The sequence below is a fragment of the Penicillium oxalicum genome, chromosome V (genome assembly GCF_001723175.1).
Source record: "Penicillium oxalicum strain HP7-1 chromosome V, whole genome shotgun sequence".
Lineage (NCBI taxonomy): Eukaryota > Fungi > Ascomycota > Eurotiomycetes > Eurotiales > Aspergillaceae > Penicillium > Penicillium oxalicum.
In genome coordinates, this window is record NC_064654.1 from 3,670,053 (window position 1) to 3,695,150 (window position 25,098).

At 51.6% G+C, this 25,098-nt stretch overlaps 7 protein-coding genes across 7 annotated transcripts; 5 read left to right on the top strand and 2 right to left on the bottom strand.

Moving 5' to 3' along the window:
* Positions 1–175: 175 nt before the first annotated feature.
* On the top strand, positions 176–1,540 carry POX_e07281 (uncharacterized protein; the record flags this gene model as incomplete). The annotated part of the gene is made up of 2 exons (XM_050116088.1): positions 176–751; positions 824–1,540. 2 exons carry the CDS (start codon positions 176–178, stop codon positions 1,538–1,540), a joined length of 1,293 nt encoding a protein of 430 aa, XP_049968548.1.
* Positions 1,541–2,385: 845 nt separating this feature from the next.
* On the top strand, positions 2,386–3,366 carry POX_e07282 (uncharacterized protein; the record flags this gene model as incomplete). The annotated part of the gene is made up of 1 exon (XM_050116089.1): positions 2,386–3,366. The coding sequence occupies one exon, from the start codon at positions 2,386–2,388 to the stop codon at positions 3,364–3,366; it is 981 nt and encodes a 326-aa protein (XP_049968549.1).
* Positions 3,367–4,671: 1,305 nt separating this feature from the next.
* Positions 4,672–7,476, top strand: POX_e07283 (uncharacterized protein; the record flags this gene model as incomplete). Its single annotated transcript, XM_050116090.1, has 2 exons — positions 4,672–4,740; positions 4,831–7,476. 2 exons carry the CDS (start codon positions 4,672–4,674, stop codon positions 7,474–7,476), a joined length of 2,715 nt encoding a protein of 904 aa, XP_049968550.1.
* A 676-nt stretch (positions 7,477–8,152) lies between these two features.
* On the bottom strand, positions 8,153–9,469 carry POX_e07284 (Iron-sulfur protein IND1; the record flags this gene model as incomplete). The annotated part of the gene is made up of 4 exons (XM_050116091.1): positions 8,153–8,814; positions 8,887–9,006; positions 9,114–9,249; positions 9,407–9,469. The coding sequence occupies 4 exons, from the start codon at positions 9,467–9,469 to the stop codon at positions 8,153–8,155; spliced, it is 981 nt and encodes a 326-aa protein (XP_049968551.1).
* A 272-nt stretch (positions 9,470–9,741) lies between these two features.
* POX_e07285 (Protein bfr2) lies at positions 9,742–11,516 on the top strand (the record flags this gene model as incomplete). Its single annotated transcript, XM_050116092.1, has 3 exons — positions 9,742–9,817; positions 9,888–9,993; positions 10,049–11,516. The coding sequence occupies 3 exons, from the start codon at positions 9,742–9,744 to the stop codon at positions 11,514–11,516; spliced, it is 1,650 nt and encodes a 549-aa protein (XP_049968552.1).
* Positions 11,517–12,615: 1,099 nt separating this feature from the next.
* On the top strand, positions 12,616–18,188 carry POX_e07286 (uncharacterized protein; the record flags this gene model as incomplete). Its single annotated transcript, XM_050116093.1, has 5 exons — positions 12,616–12,898; positions 12,957–14,311; positions 15,922–16,075; positions 16,145–16,256; positions 16,394–18,188. The coding sequence occupies 5 exons, from the start codon at positions 12,616–12,618 to the stop codon at positions 18,186–18,188; spliced, it is 3,699 nt and encodes a 1,232-aa protein (XP_049968553.1).
* A 1,801-nt stretch (positions 18,189–19,989) lies between these two features.
* POX_e07287 (AP-1-like transcription factor napA) lies at positions 19,990–21,929 on the bottom strand (the record flags this gene model as incomplete). The annotated part of the gene is made up of 3 exons (XM_050116094.1): positions 19,990–20,140; positions 20,219–21,384; positions 21,459–21,929. 3 exons carry the CDS (start codon positions 21,927–21,929, stop codon positions 19,990–19,992), a joined length of 1,788 nt encoding a protein of 595 aa, XP_049968554.1.
* Positions 21,930–25,098: the final 3,169 nt, after the last annotated feature.

Genomic DNA, 25,098 nt, shown 5'->3' on the forward strand with positions numbered 1-25,098 from the left:
CGAGACAAGGCCCACCTCTCATCAAAGGCCCACAGCACGTTGGTTCGCAAGGGGAAGCAAAAACGTCCTTAAACTGCAGGATCGCGCGTATAGTGGTCTTGAAAATCATTTGACCTACCCCAATGGCAATTTTACCCTCCGCCAGGAGATTGTCTAGGTTCAGAGCCCTTCCGCCATGGTCATGCTGATGCACGTTCTCCGTGCTTTGGATGTCGATGGCGCTGATCGGTCTCTCACCCAGCGATGGGAGTTTCGCCCAGAGAGCCCCGTAGAGGGTCTCGATCGCTCCCTCTTCATCATGATGGGCGTAGTGGCACTCATGTCCTTGGTGTCCACTGTTGGCCTTTTGTCGTTCCTTACCCACCGATTCATCTTCTGGCAGCGATACTACAAGCACCCGCTTGCGCAAAATCAGTACGTCGTATTGATCTACAATCTTTTGTTGGTCGACCTACAACAAGCCCTGGCATTCGTGATCAGTTTACGCTGGGCGTCTCAGGGGAGTGTTCGTTTTGGAGAGGTGGCTTGCTACTTACAGGGCTGGTGGATTCAGACCGCTGATCCGGGCAGCGGATTGTTTGTCCTGTCGATTGCGTTGCACACTGGCGCCGTGGTTCTGCGTGGCCGTCAGTTACCGTTCCGACTCTTTGTGTGCTCGGTGATTGCGCTGTGGGTGTTCATTCTTGTCCTGGGATTTATTCCCGTAGGAATTCATGGATCCAAGACTTTTGTTATTACAGAGGCCAACTGGGTACGCAACTCTATTCCTTGATGAACCACCCCCCCAACACCCCGATGAGAATAAACTAGATTCTGACTTCAGTCGACATACGAGCAGTGCTGGCTCAGCCCTCAAAACGAGAGCGGACGGCTTTGGGGCCATTATTTCTGGATTTTCTGCGCCGAGTTCGGCACCATTGTGCTCTACGCAGTGATGTTTGTCTACCTCCGACGGCGTATGGCACAGGCAAAGATGCTTCGTCGTGGTCAACAGGAGAGCCTCAACCGTCTCAACCGCGTGGTTGTTTACATGGTCATTTATCCCTTCGTGTACTTGATATTATCCCTTCCTTTGGCAGCGGGCCGGATGGCCACCGCTCGCGGCAACGCGCCAGGCAGGGCTTATTTTGCTATCGCTGGATCTTTGATGGCCTTGTCTGGCACGGTGGATGTCGCGGTCTACACTCTCACCCGCCGTCACTTGCTCCTTGACACCGAGCATCGCTCCACCGATCGAATCTATGACAATACGATTTCCGAATGGCACACTCAGATCACCACTACGGCAGGGGAAAGCCGACCTCGAAAGGAACTTCGGATCGGTTCCAAGCTGAGCTCCAAGTTCCGACGCACAGACAATACCGACGATGAGGCTTGTAAGAAAAATTCATTTCACGATTCCACGGACAATATCGTGGCCAAGGGCGATGTGGAATTGACCACATTCACGGGCGTGTACCAGGAAACCACTATCGAGATCTCTCATGAGCCCGCAACCCCTGCGGACACGATGACTCGAAGTCTTCGTCGGAGTGAATAGTGTGTCCTGCGGGCGAAAAAAAACATTCAACCTGAACATACTCAATAGAGACATTTGTACATATTTGAATTCAAAATCTCTCGCACACTTCGCTAGTAGTCTTGTATCCAAGCTCTGAAGGCAGTGATATGTAGATAAAAATCCTTGACCCGAATGCGTACTACTATGCATCAAAAGGCAGAGTCATAACCCTCGATCTCTCCCTGCAATATCCCTGGTGGAATTTTATAATGCGAGATTGCGTCTGATGAAAGCAAACCTCTTCAGGTGTCTCTTAGGCAGCCCGAGTGCCACAAAGATAATGGACCTGCCATGAAACCACCTCAAACCGAAAGGAGAGTGGCGCAGCACGTATCTCTGTACGAGTTCGTGCTGTGATGACGCTTGGCACCAATTTGTCCTTCCTGGTAAAAGGAAAAAAAACGGACTTGACCGACGGCTAAAAACTGTCTGAAGACTTCAGCCCGGTGACAGTAGGTATGAGGCTCTAAAAATTCGTCTGGTCATCAGAATTTGTCGATATAAGGCGACTTCCAAATCCATTGACCAGTTCATTCCACTTGCTGATCTGCAGTGGACTACCTTAGATACCTAGCTAATTGCTGGAAACGGCTGACTAGAGTTGCAGCCGTACGTGGAGAATTTACGTTTGAATCGCAGCTTCGTCGAATAGGAGGACGTTATTGAGATGGGAGCCGAAGCCTGTGTGACGGAGTCAGGTCCTGGATAGGCGGTGCACAAGAACACGGCTCGGAGTACTTATGAGCAGTCAAAGTTCCCTTTTCCCGGAAGATTTCAAAAAGAAAGAGGCGGGAAAAACCAGACGAAGAATCTGAAGGTCGATAATGAACGAATTCCGCCTCTTTCGCCTCTCTGCCCTCTTGTATTGGTATATATGGGTCTCTCAAGCTGCAGCCCAATACCAGGGCTTCGCTCCCTTGAAAAATGAGGAACTGATGTACACGATTCGTGTCCCAGAAGGTACCGCTCATGTGGGAGAAGGCCCGCTTTACTTTCAAATGAATACATCTCGATCTATTGAGTGGTTTGCACTCGGCCAAGGAGTTGCTATGCACGACTCTTCCATGTTTGTGGTTTATGCCTCGGACGATAATGTGACTCTTTCTCCCCGAGCCGGTAAAGGTCACTATGAGCCATTGTACGACAAGAATTTGCGCGCCTCGCTCATCGATGGAACCGGAATCCACGATGGTGTTCTCACTGCTAACGTTCGGTGCGATAGCTGCAGGCTTGCAATGGGGAGCCCCACGAACCTGAGCAATGCGTTCAGTCCCTGGATCTGGGCAATCAAGTTCGGAGGGTCGATGAGTACACACAGGCTGACTGCGAGAATTGCCGAGCATGACGCTTTTGGTACCTTTTTCGTCAACCTTGCCAAGGCCAAGGGTCCCGATAGCACCAATCCCCTCCTGAATATCGATAGGAGATCAGTTTCACCGGCGTGGACTCAGCCCTTTGATCATGATGGATTTGATCGCAAAAGAACCAGCCATGCAGTTCTCATGACGCTGTCTTTTGCCTTGCTTTTCCCACTGTCTGCGCTGACACTTCAAATTCTCAAATCCTCACGAACAGTGAGAATCCATGCCTCCTTGCAATTGTTTAGCCTCGTAGTGACAGTTGCCGGATTTGGGCTGGGAGTCGCCATGGCAAAAGACGTGCATCTTCTTCGAAATCACCACGCAATCATTGGATTTGTGGTCGTTTGTTGCCTTGTTCTTTTTCAACCTGTGATGGGTTTCTTGCAACATCGCTACTTCCGGAGGACCGGAGGAGGAAAGGGTCCCTTTGCCTATTTGCACTGATGGCTCGGGCGAGTCTTGATCATTCTGGGTGTGATCAATGTGGGCTTGGGCTTTGAGTTGACGGGTATCGGGTCCTCGGCTGTACCCAAGGGGGCTGTCATCGCCTACGGGACAGTCGCCGGAGTGATTGGGCTTGTGTATATGGTGATTATTGGGATAGCTGCACGACATGACGGACCACAGATCGTTCCCGTGGCGTGGTGAACGCCACGGAGACCAGGGAAATTTGAGGCCCCGGTTGAGATATCTTTAGGGATGGCTTCATTTGCGGCCTTTTTTTTTTTTTTTTTTTTTTTTTTTTTGGATGGGAGGCTCCCTATTCCTGGATGAATTGTTGATGGAATGAGAATACAGTCGAGTCCGATGATATCCATATTGATCATAATTCATGGCCTGACTGAAGTCAAGCCATAAGGATTTCATCCACGTCAATTGAGCTTGTTATCGATGAGGATGAGCAGTAATTTTTTCATGACAGGTGGAGTTTTGTAGAATAAATCATAGCAGCCTTCTACATTACTCTTGAAGCAGGAAGATCTCTCGAGGTGGCAGCAAATTTGGAATACCATTGCAGAGAATTTGGAATTGGTGGGCAATTCTCGCAGAGAATCAGTATCCGATAACCCCTCAATGCCAGCCTTAAAAGGTCTGTTGGATTAGAGATGATATTGAAGTTGCTATGGTATACTTGAGACACGGTGTACCATGTCACACTGCTCTTGTGGACCTTGGGGCACATGAGCTCACGTGTCCCTGCCTTGAGATCACATGAATTTCTATGGACTGAAGACGACAGCTTCTGAAACTTGACAGTATCCGGTTATTGCCCCATCGTCTGATCCCCGGCGCCTGTGCTTTCAAGCTACAGAGCTATCATCTTTGCGATGCCATTGAGGCTGCCTCCTTGAGAAGACTTTGAGGAGAGCATATGTACGATGTACTGCAAGATGCATGTGCTTTGCTCCCTGCAAATGATGATGAGGTGTATGCCGTTTGTACCTTCAAGTGCATTCGTGCAGGGGACCCACAATTCAAGAGGTCGGGATCAGGGCCTGCTCCGCTTCGCCAAAGGGCGTTCCGCCATTCAGCGACTGCGACTGACTCGGTGGCTGAGCACGATCGCGCCGGCACCTTTGGAGATGACGTCGAACCCTCCCCCCTGCAGCAGGGCTCTCCTTTGGGACCAGCGATTCCTATTCGCTGTCTTCGGCTGGCGACTCGACTGTTGTAATTCCCCAGAGTGAACATGATCCTCCCTCTGTTCTCCTGCAAACACAATCGCGTCTGCCTGGTAATGGCATAGTCATGACTCTGCACACTGTCGCACTGGGTGCGGCTTTAACCCCTACCGTTCTCCAGGCTCTTATCGATCATGTGGGTCTTTTGTGATTGTTATTGGCGCTTTTGCGGAGACAAATCTCACTGCTTCTTCCACGTGCTAATATCCTTGTCCCCTTCTGGCAGTATCTCCATCGCAAGGCACGCCATACCCATCCTCAAGTTCATTTGACCTACGATGAAGGTATTCGGATCGTCCGACAGTTCTTGCTGTATGCCTCCAAACACCCTGTTGAGGACTTGCAGGCCTTTTCACGACAGTCGGTACCAAGTCCCCATTGGGTAAAGACCGAAGCAGTCACTATTCCGAGTGAATGTCTGTCGTCGGCGGCAACAGCTCTGGCCAAGCAGTTAGGGCCCCGAGGACTCTTGCGGGTCGGCGGAGAGCAATGGTGGCAATGGCGCGGACCAACTGGAGATCTCAAGGGGGAATGGATTGAGATGCGCAAAGACCACCATGAGTGGGCCAAGGCCAACGAGCGCTGCAACAAAATCATGCTGTACATACATGGCGGGGCGTACTTCTTCGGAAGCATCGATACCCATCGCTATATGTTGCAACGTCATGCTCGCAAATTGAAGGGTCGCGTGTTCGCTCCGGACTATCGCCTTGCACCCCAATATCCATTCCCATGTGCGCTGCAGGACTGTCTCGCAGCGTACCTGTGGTTGCTGAAGAGCTACAGCCCTAAGGAAATCATACTGGCTGGCGATTCCGCTGGCGGTGGAATGGCCCTGTCGATATTAGTCACCATGCGCGACCAGGGCATCCCGTTGCCTGCAGGCGCCATTCTGATTTCACCGTGGGTAGATCTGACTCATTCCTTCCCGAGTATCGTTGCAGACAATCCTGGTGACTACATTCCTCCATATGGGTTTAGACATAAACCATCAAGTGCCTGGCCTCCGCCAAACGCAGATGAGATCCTGAAGATCAAGAAGCTTTCGCAGACGAAGACCTTCACCGGAGCGGATTTGGAAGCTGCTGGTCCTACCGCAAATGAGGAAGCCAAGGAGACAGCCATTCGAGGATTCACTCGCCATGAGAAGAAACCTTTAAATAACGGTCATGCGTATCCGGGAATGCAAGAGAGTCCAGACCCGAACACGTTGCAGACGGAGCCTGACAATATTCACGTGGTGTTGTCGGGTGAGACGATCGAACTGAAGGACCAAATCCAGCTCTACACAACGAACCAGCTCATGTCGCATCCGCTGGTGTCACCAGTCCTCCAGCCGTCCCTGGGCGGACTTCCGCCTCTGCAGATTTTGAGCGGCAGTGGTGAAATGCTTCGGGATGAGCAGTTTTATCTGGCCCATAAAGCAGCGAACCCAGCCGCGTATCCTCCAGGCGACATCTATCTCGATGAGTTCGATCCCAACCGTGAGATATTGAATAAGTATGAGCCCACACATGTCCAGCTTCAAGTCTGGGACGACTTGTGTCATGTCGCTCCCACTCTCAGTTTCACACGTCCAGCAAAATACATGTTTCGCTCCATTTCTCAGTTTGGAGCCTGGGCTTTGGCTCGCGCGCAGAAGACTGACGTGGAAATTATGGATTACAACCTGTTTTCGCCAGCTTCATCGAGTGATGAAGACGATGCAAGCAAGCCCGGATCGACCGCGGATGGAAGACAGCCAACCTTTCCAGCTGGATCTTCAGTTGGTAAAGCCGGTGATCCTTTACCCGCTTTTGAAGACTACATGATCCGCCAGAGAGTTGACAAAAGGGGCCGTTTGTATCCCCTGGACCCTCCATCTTCGTATCCTGTCCTTGCAACACCACCTGCAAAGGTTGGTGCCATCAATCCCGAATTGATCAGCAAATGGATCAAGGCCAAGAACGAATGGGACGACAAATTTGCCAAAGAGAAGATTCGAATCCAGACCCGACGAGTAAAAGAGATGGCCCACGGCTTTCAAGACTTTGATGGTGAATGTCCGCCTCCGAGCTCTCTTGCTGCTCGCCGGGCCGCTCCCGGTGTCCTGCCCAAGCGCAGCACCAAGAAGAACTATGGATTGGCATTATGGAGTGGATGGGGAAGCAAGCATGATGAGCGGACCATGGATAAGGTCAAAAATGCCAAGGATGCTGGTCAGAAGACGACAAGGAAAGCCATCGATGTTGGCCAGGCGGGACCTTACTCAAGCGTGCCTTTAAAAACCCCTCAGCCTGATGCTGTGAACCAAGATGAGCCTGCCGTAGCCGGCAGATTTGATCCTGCAAACAACACAGCTGCTGCTGGAGGAGATTACCAGGTCAAAGCAGAGGATGCGGGCGATGGACACGAGCAAGATAAATCCGGCCGCCTTTCGGAATCCGCTTCTTTGCGCCCAGTTTCTGAGAGAAATGGCGGCCCTTTACTTATCCTCCCGGACGTTGATAATCGAAAATTCAATGACGAGAACGCAAGCACACGCGCTCTTTTCGGCGTGGCTGGAACCTTGCCCACGTCGTCGGAGACATCTTTGCCTTATCCGCAAGGCCGTCCCTCGTCGGTAGGCGGATCTGTTGCAGGACGAAGCGAATTCATGTCAGATTTCGCTGAGGATACAAGCATTCGCGCTGTCGTTGGGGTGAGAGGTGTAGTCGAACCGATTGGGCATCAGGACGGTGCTCGTCGCTCGGCGGAGACATCATCTTTACGTATGAGCCCTTTAGGCAAAGATGCAGTCTCTGTGGCCGATGACGATGGTCGTCCGCCTTCGTCCCAGCGCCCTGAGATGCCCGACCGGGAGGTCTTCAAAACAGCCCAGGAAACGCTGTAGACTTTCTCTCACGGGGCTTCCCGATTCCCATTCTTCTGTTATATCTCCTACCCGTACCAAGCTTCGCTTTCAGCTTGTGATGAACTGTACAATGGCGAAACCCAGAGAATTCGAGGCATTTCACCTGTTGGGGGTTCCAAATTCTCATCGTTGGTGGTTGAGATAACACGTCCGTCAGCCTAGTGGATCTTTCTAAGGCATCTATGTAATAAGGGTAGTCTCTTGTTTCCAGGGCGTCAATAATTAGCTCGTGTACCACCTGTAATCGGCCTTGGTTTGTGCGACGCCCGCTATGAGTGTCTACCCAAGACATGGAGACGATTGAGATACAGCACTTATTCCACCAGAGCAATAGTCAGGGCCATTGCGATATAACTTGACAGATTTCACATCGGCCGATATTGATGCACCATAATGACCCAAAGGCGAAGTTGAATAAAGTTATGGGCTTTCCCTCGGACGGGCCGCAGAAATCTTCCACCGTCCATGGGATTTGCTCATGTAGATAGCCTGAAGATAATAATTTACATCAACAAATGCAATGCGAAAACAACAAGGAGCATTTAGAGAAAAAGAAACCATGGATCCACGACGCACAGGGATTTGGAAAATTCAAGGCGCATCGCAAGGGTTCATGTTGTTACAAATGTCGACGATATTGTAGGCTAGTGATTAACTATTGCCACTTTAAGCCGATTTTCGTGGCGATTTGTTCGGCGACATCGAGGAAGGCCTGACGGCGAGGACTCTGTTCCAGCGATTCCTCTGCCACGACGGTGGGCTTCCCACGGTCCGCATCTTCGCAGACTTGCGCATCCAAAGGGATATCACCCAGGAAATCGACCCCGAGGCGCTTGCATTCTGAAACCACCCCTCGGTCTGTTTCATGCACGTGGGAGTGCTGGCTATCTCCATGGGAGAAAATGCGAGTTTGATGCCCACAGTTTGGGCATGCGAAGTAGGCCATGTTGCGCACCATACCTAGGACTGGTACATCCATGCGCTGGAACATGCCAAAACCACGTACGGCGTCCCGGAGAGCGATATCTTGAGGGGTTGTGACAATGACTGCTCCGTCAATGATGATTTCTTGATTGATCGTCAGTTGAACGTCACCAGTGCCTGGGGGAAGATCCATCACCAGGACGTCGAGTGGTCCCCAGGAGACCGAGTGAAGAAGCTGGTGCATGGCCTTGGTGACCATTAGGCCACGCCAGGTGATTGGAGTCGTGTCCATGGGCAATTCCCCCGTAGTACTATCCGGCTGCGTTTGAGGGAGCAGGTAGCCCATTGACATGGACTTGAGGCCATAGTTTGTGAGTGGGACAAGGCAGTTGTCTGTGTGAACTATTAGCACAGCTACTTACATGCCTGAGGAAGTGGCAGACAACAGAAACCAGCTGGTCTTACGTTCATCGAGACGCGGCTCGCCGGATAAATTGAGCAGAGTTGGGATTGATGGACCGAAGATATCGGTGTCTAAGATCCCTGTTTTGATGCCTCGGCGAGCAAAAGCCAGGGCAAGGTTTACTGCACGAATGAAGTTCTATTTAGCCTTGTTCGATAGGGAAGTATATAAAGAGCACACGCAATAACCGATCTATGGTTATCATACGGGCCACTAGGGTGAAACGAACCCGCAACTGTTGATTTACCAACGCCCCCTTTCGCCGAAGAAACAGCTACTATCTTCTTGACATCTCGAATTCGCCGCTTTTCAGGCAAGCCACGACGACGGGGAAATGAGGGAGGAGTACCAGATCGAGGTAGACCCTGGTATTCAACAGTCAGCACTTGAAATAATTGGTATGCCCATGAGAACGTAGAGAGGACCTATTCATGAACCGGAATCAAATACGACAAATGAAAAGTCCGCGGGCTCAAAGCAAGCGGACCTAGAGGCGGGTAAACAGGTGAGGATGTGACTTACCAAGGGATTGTCGTGGCTCAAACAGGACCGCGAGGTCGTGAACATTCGCCTTACAACACTCATATGGTTGTACATAGCTATTACCACGGGATAAATGGTTCCAAATCAAGAGTATCCGAAATTAATATTGATATAGATCAGGAATAGCATCACGCATGACTTCGTCACAACCGCAGAATAGTTGATTATTCTGCCGGGTCTCGCGGCACCGCTCGCGATAACAGATATCAGAAGCTAATCCCAAAGTGGTAGGTTACTCCGTTATCCGGATCATCAAAAAAAAAGTTATCGGACAAGTCCTGCTTCTTGTTACAGTATCTGTATCTCGACAAGTTATGGCTCCCGAAAAGGCGCGTTCAGCGCGGTCACTCGCAGATCAGCTAGCTGATCTTGAAGATCCTACACCGAAGGGTATGTCCTACTCAGCTCAAGCAACAACGTGCAGCGTCAAAATTACGAGGAGGCTAAAATTTGGCCTCAGACTTTGATCCCGAGGACATTGACCGTGATGTGGACTCAAGTGGTGATGAAGGGCCAACAAAGGCCTCGGACATGAACGCAGGCAGGGAACACTATCAATCAGTTGGGTATGTCATGTCACCAGTGCGCATCTCCCCCGGCACAACTTCTAACCCCGAACAGAAAAGGAAAGCTCCGAAAATCTGAACCCGCCGACCTGGGAGAGCAATACGCCGGCGCTCGTGTCAGCAGAGATCAATTGGATGCAGACAGTGACGATGACCCGTTTGCCGCACGTCCTGACGACGAGGTATCATCCGCGACCGACGAAGACGACGATTCTGCGTCTGAATCCAACGTCAGTGGGGAGGACTCGCAAAGCGACGACGAGGACGATTTTGGTGCGGCTGGGGAATCGAGTGACTCTGAGCTTGATGGCGACGAAGAGGAGGAGCTTTCAGACGGCGAAGAGGATGATGAAGAGGATGATGAGTTCAGTGATGAGGAGGACTCAGATGCCGATTCCAAGGGCCGCAAGTTGGCCAAATCTCAGAAAAACGGGGGAGAGCGGTCAACTAGCTCTCACGATGATCGCGATGAGCTGCGACGACTCATGGCATCTGACCAGAAGACGATTGCCGCGACTATCTCTCAGGCCGCCAAAGCAGATGCCGCAAAGGGAAAGGCCGTTAAGGAGCAACGTTCGACATTTGATGCACTCCTCAACTCGAGGATAAAGCTCCAGAAAGGCATGGGTGCTATCAATCAGATGGTCGGTGTGGCGGTGGTGACGGAAGAGGCAAATGGAACCGAGGATGCGGGCAAAACAAACTCAGAGGCTATCAAGTCCGCCGAGGACGCTGCACTTGCTCTGTGGTCTACGTTGGAAGGTTTGCGCATTGCGCTTGCGGATGCTCACAGCAAAGACGGAGCCAAGAAGCGTAAGCGTGCAGACCCCGTTTCAAATTCTACTCCGTCTCAATCTCTCTGGGAGCGCATGTCTAGCCTCGAGGCCGAGTCCTTACTTCATCGTCGAGCTGTGCTGGACAAATGGTCCTCCAAGGTCCGTGGCCCTGCCGCTTCCCTTCCGAATGCTCGTGGCAAATTGATGGGGTCGGCTTCCGGCACTCAAACAATCACCACCGTCCTCGACGCCCATGTAGCGACCGAGATAGGCGACCGGGCCAGCAAGCGCGCCCGCCGAGGCACCGTCTCTACTGGTAATGCTACAGATGAGACCCCCGACACTGTCTATGACGACACCGTATTCTACCAATCCCTGCTACGCGACCTTGTCGAGCAACGCATGGCTTCCGAAGCTATGACTGGCGGTCTCGACACTCTTCAACAGCTGCCTTCGCGTCTGCCAATTCATCCCATCACTGGCATGCGCAACGACAAAAATCGCAAGGAAGTTGATACACGAGCCTCTAAGGGCCGCAAGATGCGATTCAATGTCCACGAAAAGCTACAAAACTTCATGGCCCCCGAAGATCGTGGTTCGTGGACCGTTCGTGCTCGAGATGAATTCTTTGCCTCTTTGCTTGGGAAGTCAGCAAGTGGTCTGTTGGGCGAAGGTGACGAGGATGCCAGTGATGTGGAGTCCGATGAAGATCGGGAGGAAGGTGGATTGCGTCTCTTCCGCGGATGAACCCTTCGCGTGTGGTGAGCATATTCACACAGCACAGACGTCAGGGCTCTGTGTATACTGTAGATAGTTGATGATTATGTCGGACGGTTTGATTTCAAGCATTCCCACATTAGAGGTATTTCTGAAAATAACAGCTACTTCGTTTTGAGTGTACCGTCTTCATCTTTATTTCCTCTTCTTCCACCTGTCCCTTCATCTTGAGTCGCCTCTGTCCGTAGTAAACCTATCCATTGTAGGGGATGGCCTTCACCAATATCGACTGAGATTCGGTGTGCGCCACTGCTGCCCTCCTCAATTCTGGGGGAATACTGAACCACGGACATGTACCTACGTAGGTGTCAGTCCCTTCCACTACCCACCGTAATGCAGATACTGTCCATGAGGCATACCACTTTCAACTGTTGAGTCCTCATCAACTTGAGATCTGTGCTGCGGGAGCACCTCAGAAGAATCCATCAGTAGCAGCATCGGAGCCGCAAACTCATTGTTTGAATGCATTTTTCACCTTAGTATTTTTTTTTCTTCCAGAGCTTGGAGGGGACAACTTGAGCGCTGTCGAAATGGATCGAACTCGGATTTCCCCAGACGAAAGGGGTGGAGATCAGTTGCGGGGAATGTCGCCTGGTTCAGATCCCCTCATGACGCCACAACGTTGGCACTCACGTTGGCACTCGCTTTGACCTGGTGGTGATTAGCATTTCGTCAAGGGGTGTGGCATTCACCTTTCCCATATCTCCGCTCGAGCGTGAAGCATCCTTCTTCTGTTCCAAAGACAAGACTGCTTCGTTGGAACATCAGGCTGCCTTCCCTCGACGATTTTGGACATTCCTCGACCGGACGGTCACCTTGAAGACTCCACAGGGGAGAAGCTGTCTGGATACCTGGGAGCCAGTGAGAGTGCAACGGCTTGCTACTCTAGGCTGATATACACCTTCAGAGAGTAGCCATGCACTTGAATAAACAGAAACAGTTGAGCCTGAGCTCTCTCTGCTCAGCACTGTTGCCTTTCTTTTGCAGTCAGAAGGACTACTTTGGGCACCACCCTGTCCAGCCACCCTCATATCCGCTGGCAGTCCGGAACCCATATCTATCCACATGGATGCCATCTGATCAAGTCGAGCGGATGCCCTTTGCTCAACCTCAGTTCTGGGCGGGCCAAGAGCTTGGCTGGTCAGTCATGGTACGCATTGATGGTCAAACCTGGGGTCTCATGGGGATCTCAGATTCGGATGCCGAATCGATCCTCCCTGCCACAGTACATCGTGCCGAGTTCACCGCGACTCACTCTGTCTTTGATCTATTGGCCGGCTCAGTTGCGCTCACTTTGGACTTCTTTTCTCCCGTGTCCCCCTCAAACTATGTTCGACAGTCGCTTCCTTTCAGTAAGTCTCTGGAAACTATGACATGATTACAAGCGGCCACGAAACTGATGCCACCTAGGTTATCTGACGGTGCGAGTGAAGAATGCACAAGATCGTCATATTCAACTTTACTCAGATATTGATGGTCGGTGGACGGGACAGAGAGATCGGTCGGTCCACGCCTTTGAGGCAGAAGGAGAGCTTATGTTTCATGCCCTGTCAGTGAAAGACGCGCCTGAATACGAGGAACATGATGACATGGCCATCTGGGGAAAGGCAATTCTTGCTTCTCGGTCCCAAAACCGGGGTAACCTCTCTGCTCTCGCTGGGGATGCCCATATCGTGAGGAGCAACTTCGCGGAAGGTGGTCAACTTTCTGGAAGAGTGTCCTCTTGGTCCCCGGAAGGTGTAGTTGCTCTTGCGCATGATTTAGGGAAGCTTTCTCACTCGGACTTGGTAACCTTTGCGGTTGGCTATGAAAGAGACCATGCTATTGACTACCTTGGTGAGCCTTACACTGGCTTCTATAAATCCGAATTTCCCACTACAGCTGAGGCCTTATCCTTCTTTTTCGACGATTTCGAGGATTCGGAGCGTGAATCTTGGCACCTGGATCAGGAACTCTCCACTCTTTCAACGGCTACTGCTGGACCTAAATATGCTGATATTGTGGCGCTATCTCTTCGCCAAGTGTGGGGGGGCATTGATTTGACCATACCCGACATGTCGAAAGACCCGGATAGCGTGATGGCTTTCATCAAGGAACTGTCCAGTGATGGCAATGTCAACACCGTCGATGTAATTATGCCGGCCTTTCCAATCTTTTGGGTCATGGATCCCAACTGGATCCGTCTCTTACTGGAACCAGTAATGCTTTACTTGGAGTCCGGTCGATGGAGACTTCCCTACGCAATCCACGATATTGGGACTCACTACCCCCGAGCAGTTGGTCATGACGATCAAGAGGCGGAGCCCATGCCAATTGAAGAATGTGGCAATCTGCTCATCTTAGCCCTCGCTTATGTTCGTGCGACAGCGGACCACAACTGGAGCGATCGCTATATGCCGGTATTCCAGAAATATGCTGACTACCTGGTCGAAAATGGGGTGAATATCACTGAGCAGCTCTCGTCCAATGATGCTGCCGGACCTCTTACCAACGAGACCAACCTCGCTATCAAGGCAGCCATTGGCATCGTGGCGTACGGAGAATTGAGTCGAGATGAGAAATACACTCAAATAGGAAATGAGCACGCAACCCTCTTTTTCGAACAGGGACTCGGCACCGATGAAAATCGGACCCACTTCACGCTTCTGTATCCTGATCAGCCAGGCACGTGGAAAATTCCATACAATCTCTACCCTGACCTCCTTTTGGGCTTAGAGACTTTCCCCGCAGAAGCGTACCTGATGGGCAGTCAATTTTTCCAAAATGTGCGTGGGGAGTATGGCGTGGCTCTCGATCATAGACAAGATTGGGCAAAATCCGACTGGAATATGTGGCTAGCCGGGACCTTTGAGACGAGCACGCGAGATCAGTTTGTAAATGACCTTTGGGCTTTTATGACAAATGGCAAGCATCACTGGCCCTTTTCGGATCGATACATCTCGACTTCTTCTCATGGAAGTGAGCCAGGAGTCCCCATACTGTGTCGAGCCCGGCCAACGGTTGGTGGGCACTTTGCCTTGCTGGCACTGAGAGGTTCAAGGATCCTCCAGTCTTTGTCGGGTTCCAGAGAAATCACGAAACCTCCACCTTTCAGACATGGGGGATTCAAGGTTCTTGGCCATGAGCTGTGAATCATGCATTAATGCAGACATGTGGTCTAGTCATTTTTGCAACGACTCTGAGCACCTGATGTATGCATCAGGGTTCATTTCACGACGCCCAGTGCCTCTGGATGACTATAGCTTCAATGAGCTTCGATTGATTGGTGTCTTCGTCAGCCAGTTTGGGCTTTAAGCCCTCAGAATGGGGTGGTTTTCACCATCGTAGCGAATGCGCTTTCAAATTCACTGTCGACATTATCCATTGATTCTTGCGGATCATGGACTTTGCTTTTCATCATATCAACGTAGATAATTGTACCTTTATCAATGATCCTTGATAAGCGCGTTTCCACCATTTTATTGCTGATTGTCACTACTATAGATTGTTATTGCCAGAGCGTAACTGCTATGGATTTCTTGGTTTTTTCTCAGCTTATCTGGAATGCAGTCAAATGTGTTGTAAAAACAACGATACCTCCTTTACGAGGTAGACCGAAGAGTCAGATTACTGCTGGGATAAGCATCGCATATAGAACTCACCCTGGCCACGTACTGTTATACAGCAATACAGAGTCCCTTGAAAAAAAAACAAGACCAAGACCAAGAGTTGCACTAAGACCATAACTCTCACCTAACACTTTAAGTTTGCTATCAATTGTTGACGAGATCGCATGATGGAACATAGTATTTCGTTAAGGGAAGCCCTTCCTACACTCAAGTCATGCCAGAGAGCGCAGATCCTTTACATGAGCGAAAGCCAACCACACTCTAAGCTCAAACACACATTCAATTCTAGCATCTTCTTCCTATCTCCGGTACAATTTCTTCTTCTCTTTCACACAAAGCTCAAAGCAAGGTTCAACAGACAGTGACTTGCACTAGAAAGGAAGTGTGTTTGAGCCTGTGAGGTCGGAACCGCTGCCAGGGGTGCTTACATAATCTATTCGTCGGGCACGCCTGCCGCCTGCCGGTTGCTTCATCGATGCGCAGTGAAGCAATCTTCTTTCGCCTCACCACTTTGCCCTCGCCTTTCTCCCTCTATTTCTCCCTTCTCCTCATCATCTCCTCCAATTCTGTCTTGAAACTCACTTCTCCTCGAAAAATTTCTCCTTCAATATCTCTCTACATCCCATGGCTTCCGTGAGTTACTCCTGTCTCCGCTCTGTCACCTCCCCTCTTGCGAAACGGAGTGAGATTCTAGCTGCTGGTCGTTGCGACACCCCACCATAAGCTCTTGATTTCCTCTAAGCTTACATTGAGCTCTGTATCTCCAGCCCCGCCCTCACACCTTCGGCGCTCAAGGCTATCCTCTCTCAAACGGTGCAGCCCCGTCCGGTCCAGCGCCCGGAGCTGTGCCACTCCTTCCCAACAATGGCCGACTAATCCAGAATGGACCGACTCGCATTCTGTGCATTGCGGATGTCAGAGGTACGGTGGAGCTCTTGATGGTTTGATATGAATTAATAGATATTAGAAGCTGATTGACCCGTTGGACAGGAAACTTGAAGTCTCTGAATGAGCTCGCGAAGCAAGCTCGCGCAGACCATATCATCCACACTGGCGATTTTGGTTTTTACGATGATACTTCGTTGGAGCGCATTGCAGACAAGTACGTTGAAACTCAAAGCTTGGGGGCTGATTTTCTCATTCCTGTCATCTCTGTCGGTGTTTTGGCGATACGTGGGAGGTCAACGAAGATGTTGATTTACGAATGAGACTCATCTAACTTTTTTTCCCTCCGCACAGGACCCTTAAGCATGTGGCTCAATACTCTCCACTCCTTCCTGAGAACGTAAAGCGGACAATTGCGCAGGTTCCTCCCCAGCAATCCATCAAGCAGCGTTTTACTCCCGACCAACTACCACTTTCTGAGCTGCCCATGCTCCTGGACAAGCGTATCAGCCTTGATGTGCCTGTCTACACAGTTTGGGGTGCTTGCGAAGATGTTCGTGTCTTGGAAAAATTCCGCTCAGGAGAATACAAGGTCAACAACTTGCATATCATTGACGAGGCCAACTCGCGGCTGCTGGATATCGGCGGTGTCAAACTGCGTCTGCTCGGACTGGGCGGTGCTGTGGTCATGCACAAGCTTTTCGATAACGGAGAGGGCAAGACAACTATTGCTGGTGGTCAGGGCACCATGTGGACCACTCTTTTGCAAATGGGTGAGCTCATCGATACCGCCCACCGTGTCTATGACCCCTCGGAGACCCGGGTGTTCGTGACACACGCCTCGCCCGCCCGTGAAGGCATGCTGAACCAGCTATCTGTCACCCTCAAGGCCGACTTCTCCATCTCGGCTGGCCTGCACTTCCGCTATGGCTCATCTTACAATGAGTTCTCTGTCAACCCCTCGCTCGACCACTACCGTGGAAAGCTGGCTGCCTCCAAAGCCTCATTCACCGACGTTTGGGAGACCGTGCGAGGAGAGGTAGAGTCGGCGATCTCCTCTAACGAGGCCCAGAAGACCCTCCTGGACAATGCGCTCGATGTTGTACAAAAGATGCCCTCTATTGCCAACGGAGGCAATCCCTTCGGAGGCCCCGTCGCTGCTGGAAATGCTGCTGGCCAAGTTGACGAGAGTGCTTTCAAGAACATGTGGAATTTCAACCTTGCCGATGCTGCGTTTGGTTATTTGGTCCTGGAAATCGAAGCTGGGCGCATTGCCACGGAAATGCGCGCTCAAGGCTTTAACTTCGCACACCGTAGCGGCAAGCCTGTGCCCGGCGGTGCTCAGCCCGCTCCCGGGGCTTTGCCCGCGACAACCGCCTCTCCGGCGCCCACTGGTGCTGGTGGTCGCCCCCCAGCGTCCGCTCCCCAGTTTGGCCAGGCGCCCCCGGTGACCAGCGGCCCCGCTGCCGGTCAAGGCAAGGCTCAGCCCGCTCGCGGCTCACCTGTCCCCGTTATCCCCAAGGCCGCGACACCACAGCCGCCAGCTAGCACCTCTGCCCAGCCTACCGGCGAGGAGAAGGTCGCTAGTACCGGTGCGAATGGCCACGTTCAACAAGACAAGCCTTCCGAGTCTACTGCTCCACGAGGGGAAAAGAAGCCCAGCAACGGACTCTTCGTCTCCAATGTTGACAGTGAGCAAAAGGTTCGCGATCTGCTCCCAGAAGAGGACAAGGCGAAAGCCACCAAGATTGAGAGGTACGGCAAGTTCAACTATGTGGTGACGTTCCCTACCGTGGAGGACGCGACAGCCGCTCTTGAACGTCAGCCCATCGAGCACAAGAAGCCCACCACCGGCTCTGGCCCGCGGAAGCCTAACTTCAAGTATTTCGAGGAACGTCCTCGTGCTCAGGGTAATGCCGGCACTTGGCAGAGCAGCACTCGCGGTGGCGCTACATCTGGCCAGCGCGGCTACCAGAGTGCCAGCGACAGCGAGGGAGCGCGCCGTGGTGGATTCGGTGGTCGCGGACGTGGTCGGGGCGATCGGGGTCGTGGCGGTCGTGGAGGCCGTGGCGGCTTCAAGCCCGGCTCGACTGACGCCTCATCAATTCCATCTGGAGACAAGCCCGCTCCATCTGGGGGCGAGGCTTGAGGTTTCGAGCCGACTGGTTCTCGTTGATCGTTTCTTTACCATCTCAATCTAGTCGATTGCGGGAATGCGCTCCTGATTTTTCTGCTTTTTGTGGCATTTTTGGCCTTTACGTCGTCATTTTTTCTTCTTTCCTTTGCCCTAACTTCCCTGCCACTTGCGCGTGAAATTAAAAATATCCTTGAGTTTACCGAAACCAATGGCTTCTTTTTTTCTACGCTTCTCCCTCCCCCTCTACATCTCTATCATCGTCTTCAACATTGTGCTCTCAGCAAGGTGGCTCTCTATGAGCGGTGTTCCTGTCACCATCTACAGAGCTTTTCCGTTGTGTTTCTCGGGAAGCTTGCCTGAGAACGATTGGCAGCTCAAAGCTCGTCTTAGTTCGTTTCTTGTCTTTCAGGTTGTCCGTGGGCCCTGAGGCCACAAGCCTTTGTGCACACGTCGGGTCCATTGCCCCCGACAGCGCAGACCTGTTAGGAGGCACGAATGAAGGACGACTTCGAGCAATGAAAAAAAAAGAAACAATCATTTCATTCACATGTTCCGTTCATCCTTGTACTTTACCACCGTTCTCTTTTGGTTTTTGCGAGAGAACTACTCATCGATACCCTAACAGCTTCGATCTACTGATACCTCTTTGGTGTAGCTCGAGTTATTCTTTCCTATGATGTAGACGAGTCGTATACACGTGCCCAGAGGACGAAGTTCTGCTAGAATATTCCCAATTTATTTTCTTTAGCAAACCCTTGGTTAACCGCTACCTCCACCAAGCCCGGCTACTCTGCGAAACTGACCTATCCAGGGTTACTTGCCCACCGGCGTCTTCCTAGGCCGGATTTCGAGAAGCTTCAAGTCAGAGAGGCATGGAACAACCACCACCGTAGTGGGGCTTAAAGTACCTGCCGGGGTTCAGCCTCCAGCCTGCTGATAACCTTATTGCTCCAGTAAGGACAGGGGCCGAAACCCGCCCAGGTCCACTCCCGGAGAAGGAGCCCATCAGACTGGGTTGCTCTCAAGATACTCGCTACCTACGCGGTGTGGGATTTTCCAGGACCAACGTCCAACTACTCCGAGACAATATCGTGATCTTTCAAAGTGTATTGGATTGGTTCCGAGTTGTACACAGTTAAAAATAGGCCTATCGTAAACATTCTTCCCCTCCTCGGAAAGCATCGCAAAACGATTGAAACACAGCATCGTCGACAGTTTGTGACCATTCGCCGAAACTCCACTAAACCATTACTCGGGAAATGGAAAGACCCACCGACTGGGGAACGTACGGGGATGATCAGAACTTGCCGCTCATGGCTACAGGCTGGAAGAGCGTTTCCGTGCACTGGTCGAGCTTTGTCGCATCATGGCCCACCCCAGTTGCGGAGAATCAAGGTTACTGTGATCCGCAGAATGAGAAACAGCAACGTATCGCAGAGATGATGGAGCATCAAAGAGGAGGACATGGAAGCCAAAAGACATAGAAAAAGTGCGACAGCAGCCTTGTGGGAACGGGGAAGCGCCCGCCTCAGGAATGTCTTACTAGCCCGCGGAAACAACAGCATTTCTCAACAGTTCTTATCCGAGAAAAAAGACGTTCCAAATTTGTATTTCATGACGCCGTGGGCCACCAGTTGGGTTTCAAAAATGGGTATGACGGTAATTGAACGGAGAGGAAAGGAAAAGTCAAATGGAAGGAGCGGGAGAGAAATGGGGCGGAGCCCAGAGGTATGTGAGAAGGCGTACGTAAATCGTTATGGGCAAGTGCCAACCACAAAAAATTGGAGGCTGGTGATGGGGGGTCATTGTATGTTTATTTAGCACGACCCATAATGTCGTCCACGTCGCGCTGGTTGACAACGACGCCCCCCTCAGAACAGCGAGCTTTAGTGCGCAGTTCCGAACAAAGGTTGTCGACGTCGATCTCGCCATTCCTGAATTTCTCCATGGATTGGAGACGGTCCCTGTGGCGGGGAAGATGTTAGAACAAACTTACAAATGGAAGAGCCCCAAGTAGGTGACTTGAAAATCGCAATACATACCAGATCTTCGTACAGGTCAGCATTTGAGTCTTGTCCTCTCCAGGAACAACTTCCTCCTCTAGCTTGCTATCAATTTGAGCAATCAGGTCCTTCTTTGGAGGTTGCTGATTTGGTTGAGTGGACACTTCGGTAATGTTGTGGGAGGGGCTTCCAAGATCAGGCAATGGGAAAGCGTCGTTGAAGAACGACCCAAAGTCCTGAGACAATACAGCGTCCTGGGGCTCTCGCCAGTCTCCGAAGAGAACGGGGTCAAACTGACCGCCATTCTGGTGGGCCAGCCAGTCGAATGCAACCTGGTCCTGAGCCGGAGCAGTTTCAGACTGGTCGCTTGATACACTTTTGGGCTTGGACTCATCCCGCGCAGCTGGAATAGGGTTATTGATGTTGCCGCAGGCCATGCCGAGCTTGGCGCAGAAGGATTCCTCACCATTGGAGCCATGGATCTCACATGCGTTGATGTTGTCACTAGGTTTTGTTTGGAGTGGAGAGCTCAAGCTCGGCTCAGGTGAGGTGCCGTTCGACGAGAGCAGCTGACTTTGATGTGAGTCCGAGGAAGAGGAAGGAGAGTCCGAGGTCGAGGCTTCCCGGTGTGATGCCGAAGCTGTCTTGTAACTATTGTATGTAGTTCTGCTTGAGTGCACACTGCTGGGAGTGGTGCCGGCGGAGCCCGCATAGTAAGAGTTCACGCTTCCAGGTCCGGTGGTATCGGTGTTTGTAGTGGACTTGACCGTCGGAGCGGCCGATATACCTCCCAGTGCATCACGGGCTAGCACCCCCGGAGCACGAGAGGGTTGGTTCCTGTTCTGAGTCTGATCATTCTTGTTCGACTGGCCGTTGAACAGGTGTGACCCTGGAAGATCACCGAACTTGGGGAAGTCGAAGAGGAATTCACTGTTTTGCAGACCATATGCCCCTTGAGAATGAGCGCTGGGAATCGCACTCATGGCTGAGAGGCCATTGCTGCTCGTCATCCAGGAGAGACGCTTGCGATACTCTCGTAGTTCAACTTGCAATCTTTCCACCTGAGCACGAAGTAGACCATTCTCCTGATTGGCGTTGTCGGACGTCTTCTGTAATTCCTCCACTTTGGTTTCCAAATCTTTCAGATGTTTTTCTTTACGCTCACGGAATGCACGTTGAGCAGCCCGATTCTGAGCTTTGCGTTTCTACTCGACCGTCAATCATCAAGCCCTTGCCACAGGGCAAATGGGATCCAATGCCGATGTTTGAAGGTACGTACCGTGGTTGGTTCTGAGGTGAGTGGCTTCCGACCAGGCTTCTTTGCCTCGCTCTCTCGTCGTTTCTTGCCATTTTCATCACCGTCAACTTCAGATTTGCCATCCATAGACTTGCGCTTCTCGCCAATGTCATATTCATTCGACGTCGCGGCACCAGGAAGGTCGCCGATGAGGTTTGCCGAGTCCGGGAACTCAAAGTCTAGTTCAGGATTGAAATCAAGAAACGGGCTCTCATCTTCCGCAAATCCCAGTGCACTCAGCTGAGCGCTGTCGAATCCTCCAGAGGGCGGGGCACTGGCACCATGAGAAGATGACCGGTCGGGGCTGTGGATGGGCTTAACCGAAGGCGTTTGATGGAGGTGGGACTGCTGCTTTGGGGCAGGGTTGTTGGAAGAGAGAGCAGCCAGCAGGAGGTCCTGTTGGTCCGGCGAGAGGTACAGCCCCTGTTGGTACAGCTGACTGAAGTCACTCATTTTGGTGGCGGTATCGTCAATCAGATAGATAAGAGCCTCGTGAGAGAGAGCGATGGATGGGAGACAGTGGCAAACGGGGAGAAAGACGGCAGTCACAAGATTGAACCAGTCTCCTCCAAAGAAACAACAGAGAAGAATTTGGAATGCGCAATTGGTCGAAAAATGTATGTCGAGAGCTCACGGAGGGAGCGATAGTTGGGCGGTCCGCCCGCAACGTATTCGTGGGATTGGAAGGACAGCGTAGTATCACTTGTGTTAAGTATAAACTCGTGCACAGTCAATGAATGTTAACAAACTCCTCGAGACAGTGGATCCAGTGAAGCCCAGTCCGATATTCGGGGCTCAAGATGGCAAAACGAAAAAATTAAGTGACTCCTCGATGCAGATGGAGAAACAGGTGGGAAGTGGAGGTAAGAGGTGGAGGGGGATGTGAAAGGGAAAAAAAGAGGCAGAATGGGCCTGAGGCTAAAAACGGGGATGGGAGCACCACTTCCACCGCTGCTCCGCTCAATTGGTCCGTTCAACCAGTCTTGCTCGCTGCTATCAACGCAAGCACTGCCTGGGTGTGGCTAGGCAGAACCCTGGACCGGTGATCGTCGGTGCTGACTCCTGAGTCAGAGTGATTCGGGAGTGGTGATACCCCGGTCTAACAGCAGTGGAATGGCTGGCAGGAGACTTGTGAGATTAATTACAAAAAAATTATGGGCATACGAGTACAACAGACAAGGCTTCTTGGGGGGGGATGTGGCAGGAGGAAATGGCGGAGGGGGTAAGATGATGAAAGAGGAGGCGATCGGAGAGCGGTGGACAAGGCCGGCTGCTTCATTGGCCCGAGATCCGGCGACAGGCGATCTCGGGACCCCACTATCCAATCAGAACGTGGCACCCACATGATCACCTGGCGGCAGCTGCTGACTCATATGTACTTTATGCCTGATATGGGAGGCATTCAGGCGAGATTCAGGCAGACCCGCCTGAAACGGTCGTGTGAAGCTGGAAGTCTCTGCCGAAAAGTGCCAAACGCACCGCCCAGTGGGTTCCAGACTTGCGGTACCGTCAGACTGCCCACGTTACAGCTTGTACCGCTCCCACCATACTGCAAGTAATGCTTAGAAATCAAAAATTGCGGAAGTCTCCCCACATGCCTTCGATCCTTTTCGATGGACCCCACGATGATTTGCTGTCGGACTGTCTTTGGGCCGTGGCTGCCGGGCTGATTACTGGTGCCGTTCCAATGTACGGTATGAACTGGAACCCGGTTCTGATTTTCCCTGTCTCGGAGTGAGATTCTCGAACTGACTAGTTTCGCCATTGGAACTCCACGCCTGTCCGGCTCCCAAGTACCGATCAAGTTTGGCCGTGGAGTCCTTCTTTCGCCCCGGGAGTTCCGTGACTGGGTCAGTTAAGGTGGCGGATTCACGGTGCCAATCATTACACTCAGACGTATGATCGTCCCCCCCAATCTTCCACCTGGTAATGTGTTTAGCATTGCACTCCCACTACAGAGGGCATGAGTAATCAGTGGGACACTGCTCTTGTATACTATAGTAGTGTTGAAGCCGGGGGAAAGGGATCACCCTGGACAAGAAGCCTTTTCCGGAAGATCAAAGACTCTATATTGACAGAGGCGAAATGGCACCATCCCATTAGGGTAAATAGATGAAACAGTTATTGAAAAACAATAGTGGTGAAATCAAGTACGGGGATGAGAGGCCAACAAAACGCGACATATCGGGCGGACCTGGATAAGAAACCCCGAAATACTTTTCTTCACGGAACCCACCTCCAATCCAACCTTCCAGCACCATCCCCACATGTGGTATGAAATAGACTGTGTTTCATTGCTACAGTACCTGCGGGTACAGTAAATCTCTCGCCTTACGGGTACACAAGGTATCTGCGAGATCTGTGAATGCGTTACTGCATGTTGGAAAGATGGGCCTTGAGTAACGGGTGTTGCTCATGCAGGCGGAATGATCTGGTCTCCTAGTCGATTTCTGGCCATGGCCCGCTGAAATCTCTCCATTGAAGACGGAGACGACGACGACGACATGGAGCTTGTCGGGGACAGGTCCGCGGTTAGAAATTGTATTAATACTCAAAAATCCAAGTTAATCGCGATGGCCATCTTACGTAGGTTCGACGGGAATTGCATAATATGGGTCAAGCGACCACATCTACAAAGCCTCGGACGATGACCTCTGCCCGAGGACCGCAGACCCGACCCGACGAAAATACATGATTCAGCCCTCGCGGGCTCAATTGTCAGGTCCCAGGCAATTGATGCAGAGAGTATCGTCATTGATTCTTTATTTTCTCCCCAGGCCATATGAACGATGGGTCCTCCTCAGGTTGTTGGAAGTGCATCATCAGGTATCTGAGCACCTCACACCTAGTGGCGAGTCGCCAACTGCCTAGTTACATTAAAACGTCAAGAATGACGTTGTATGTGGACAACGGCGCGTCTGTTCTATCGCTCAGTGGCATGTGAACAGCGGGCTTAAACGGAAAATGCCTTGATTAAGCCGCCCGAAGCCTGCTTATGAGAGCCCATAGCACGATTCACATTTGGAAATTGTCCCAGGCTGTCGAGGTCGATGTCTACGGTGTTCGCATGGATTTGATCAACATAGTATCAAAATTCCGGACAGTAAGGAACTTGGGCGAGTGTTTGATTACTAGGGAGCATGTTTGAGGACAACAGTCGCGATGACGGTCCCCTTATCAGATGGAGACGGGAGGGGGATCTTCGATTGATCTCATGATAAGCCAGCACGTGTCCACCACAGGCGCCGAGGCCTATCCTCCGGACTTGAGGCTCAGTCAAGCACACGCCGGCGGCACCTGCCTCGATGCGTGCATCATTCGCCTAACTGACCGACTGAGGTTGCCTCAGGCCTGGTTGACAAGTACCAGTTATGTGACCAAACTTGGGGGGGAATACCAGTGACCACAATAATACATCGCAGAACGAGGAAAATCGTACTGCTCGACTACTCGCTCCTCAGTCGTGTCAGGGCGTAGTTCATCTAGAAAAAAGGTTCTGGCCCTTCCCAAGCAGATCACATGACCATGGCTCCCGCAAACTCCAGGGACAAAAAGTTCTCCGCATCTGGTGCATCATCCACTGCGAGTGCCGACGCCAAATCGATAAGACTGGGGGCTTTTT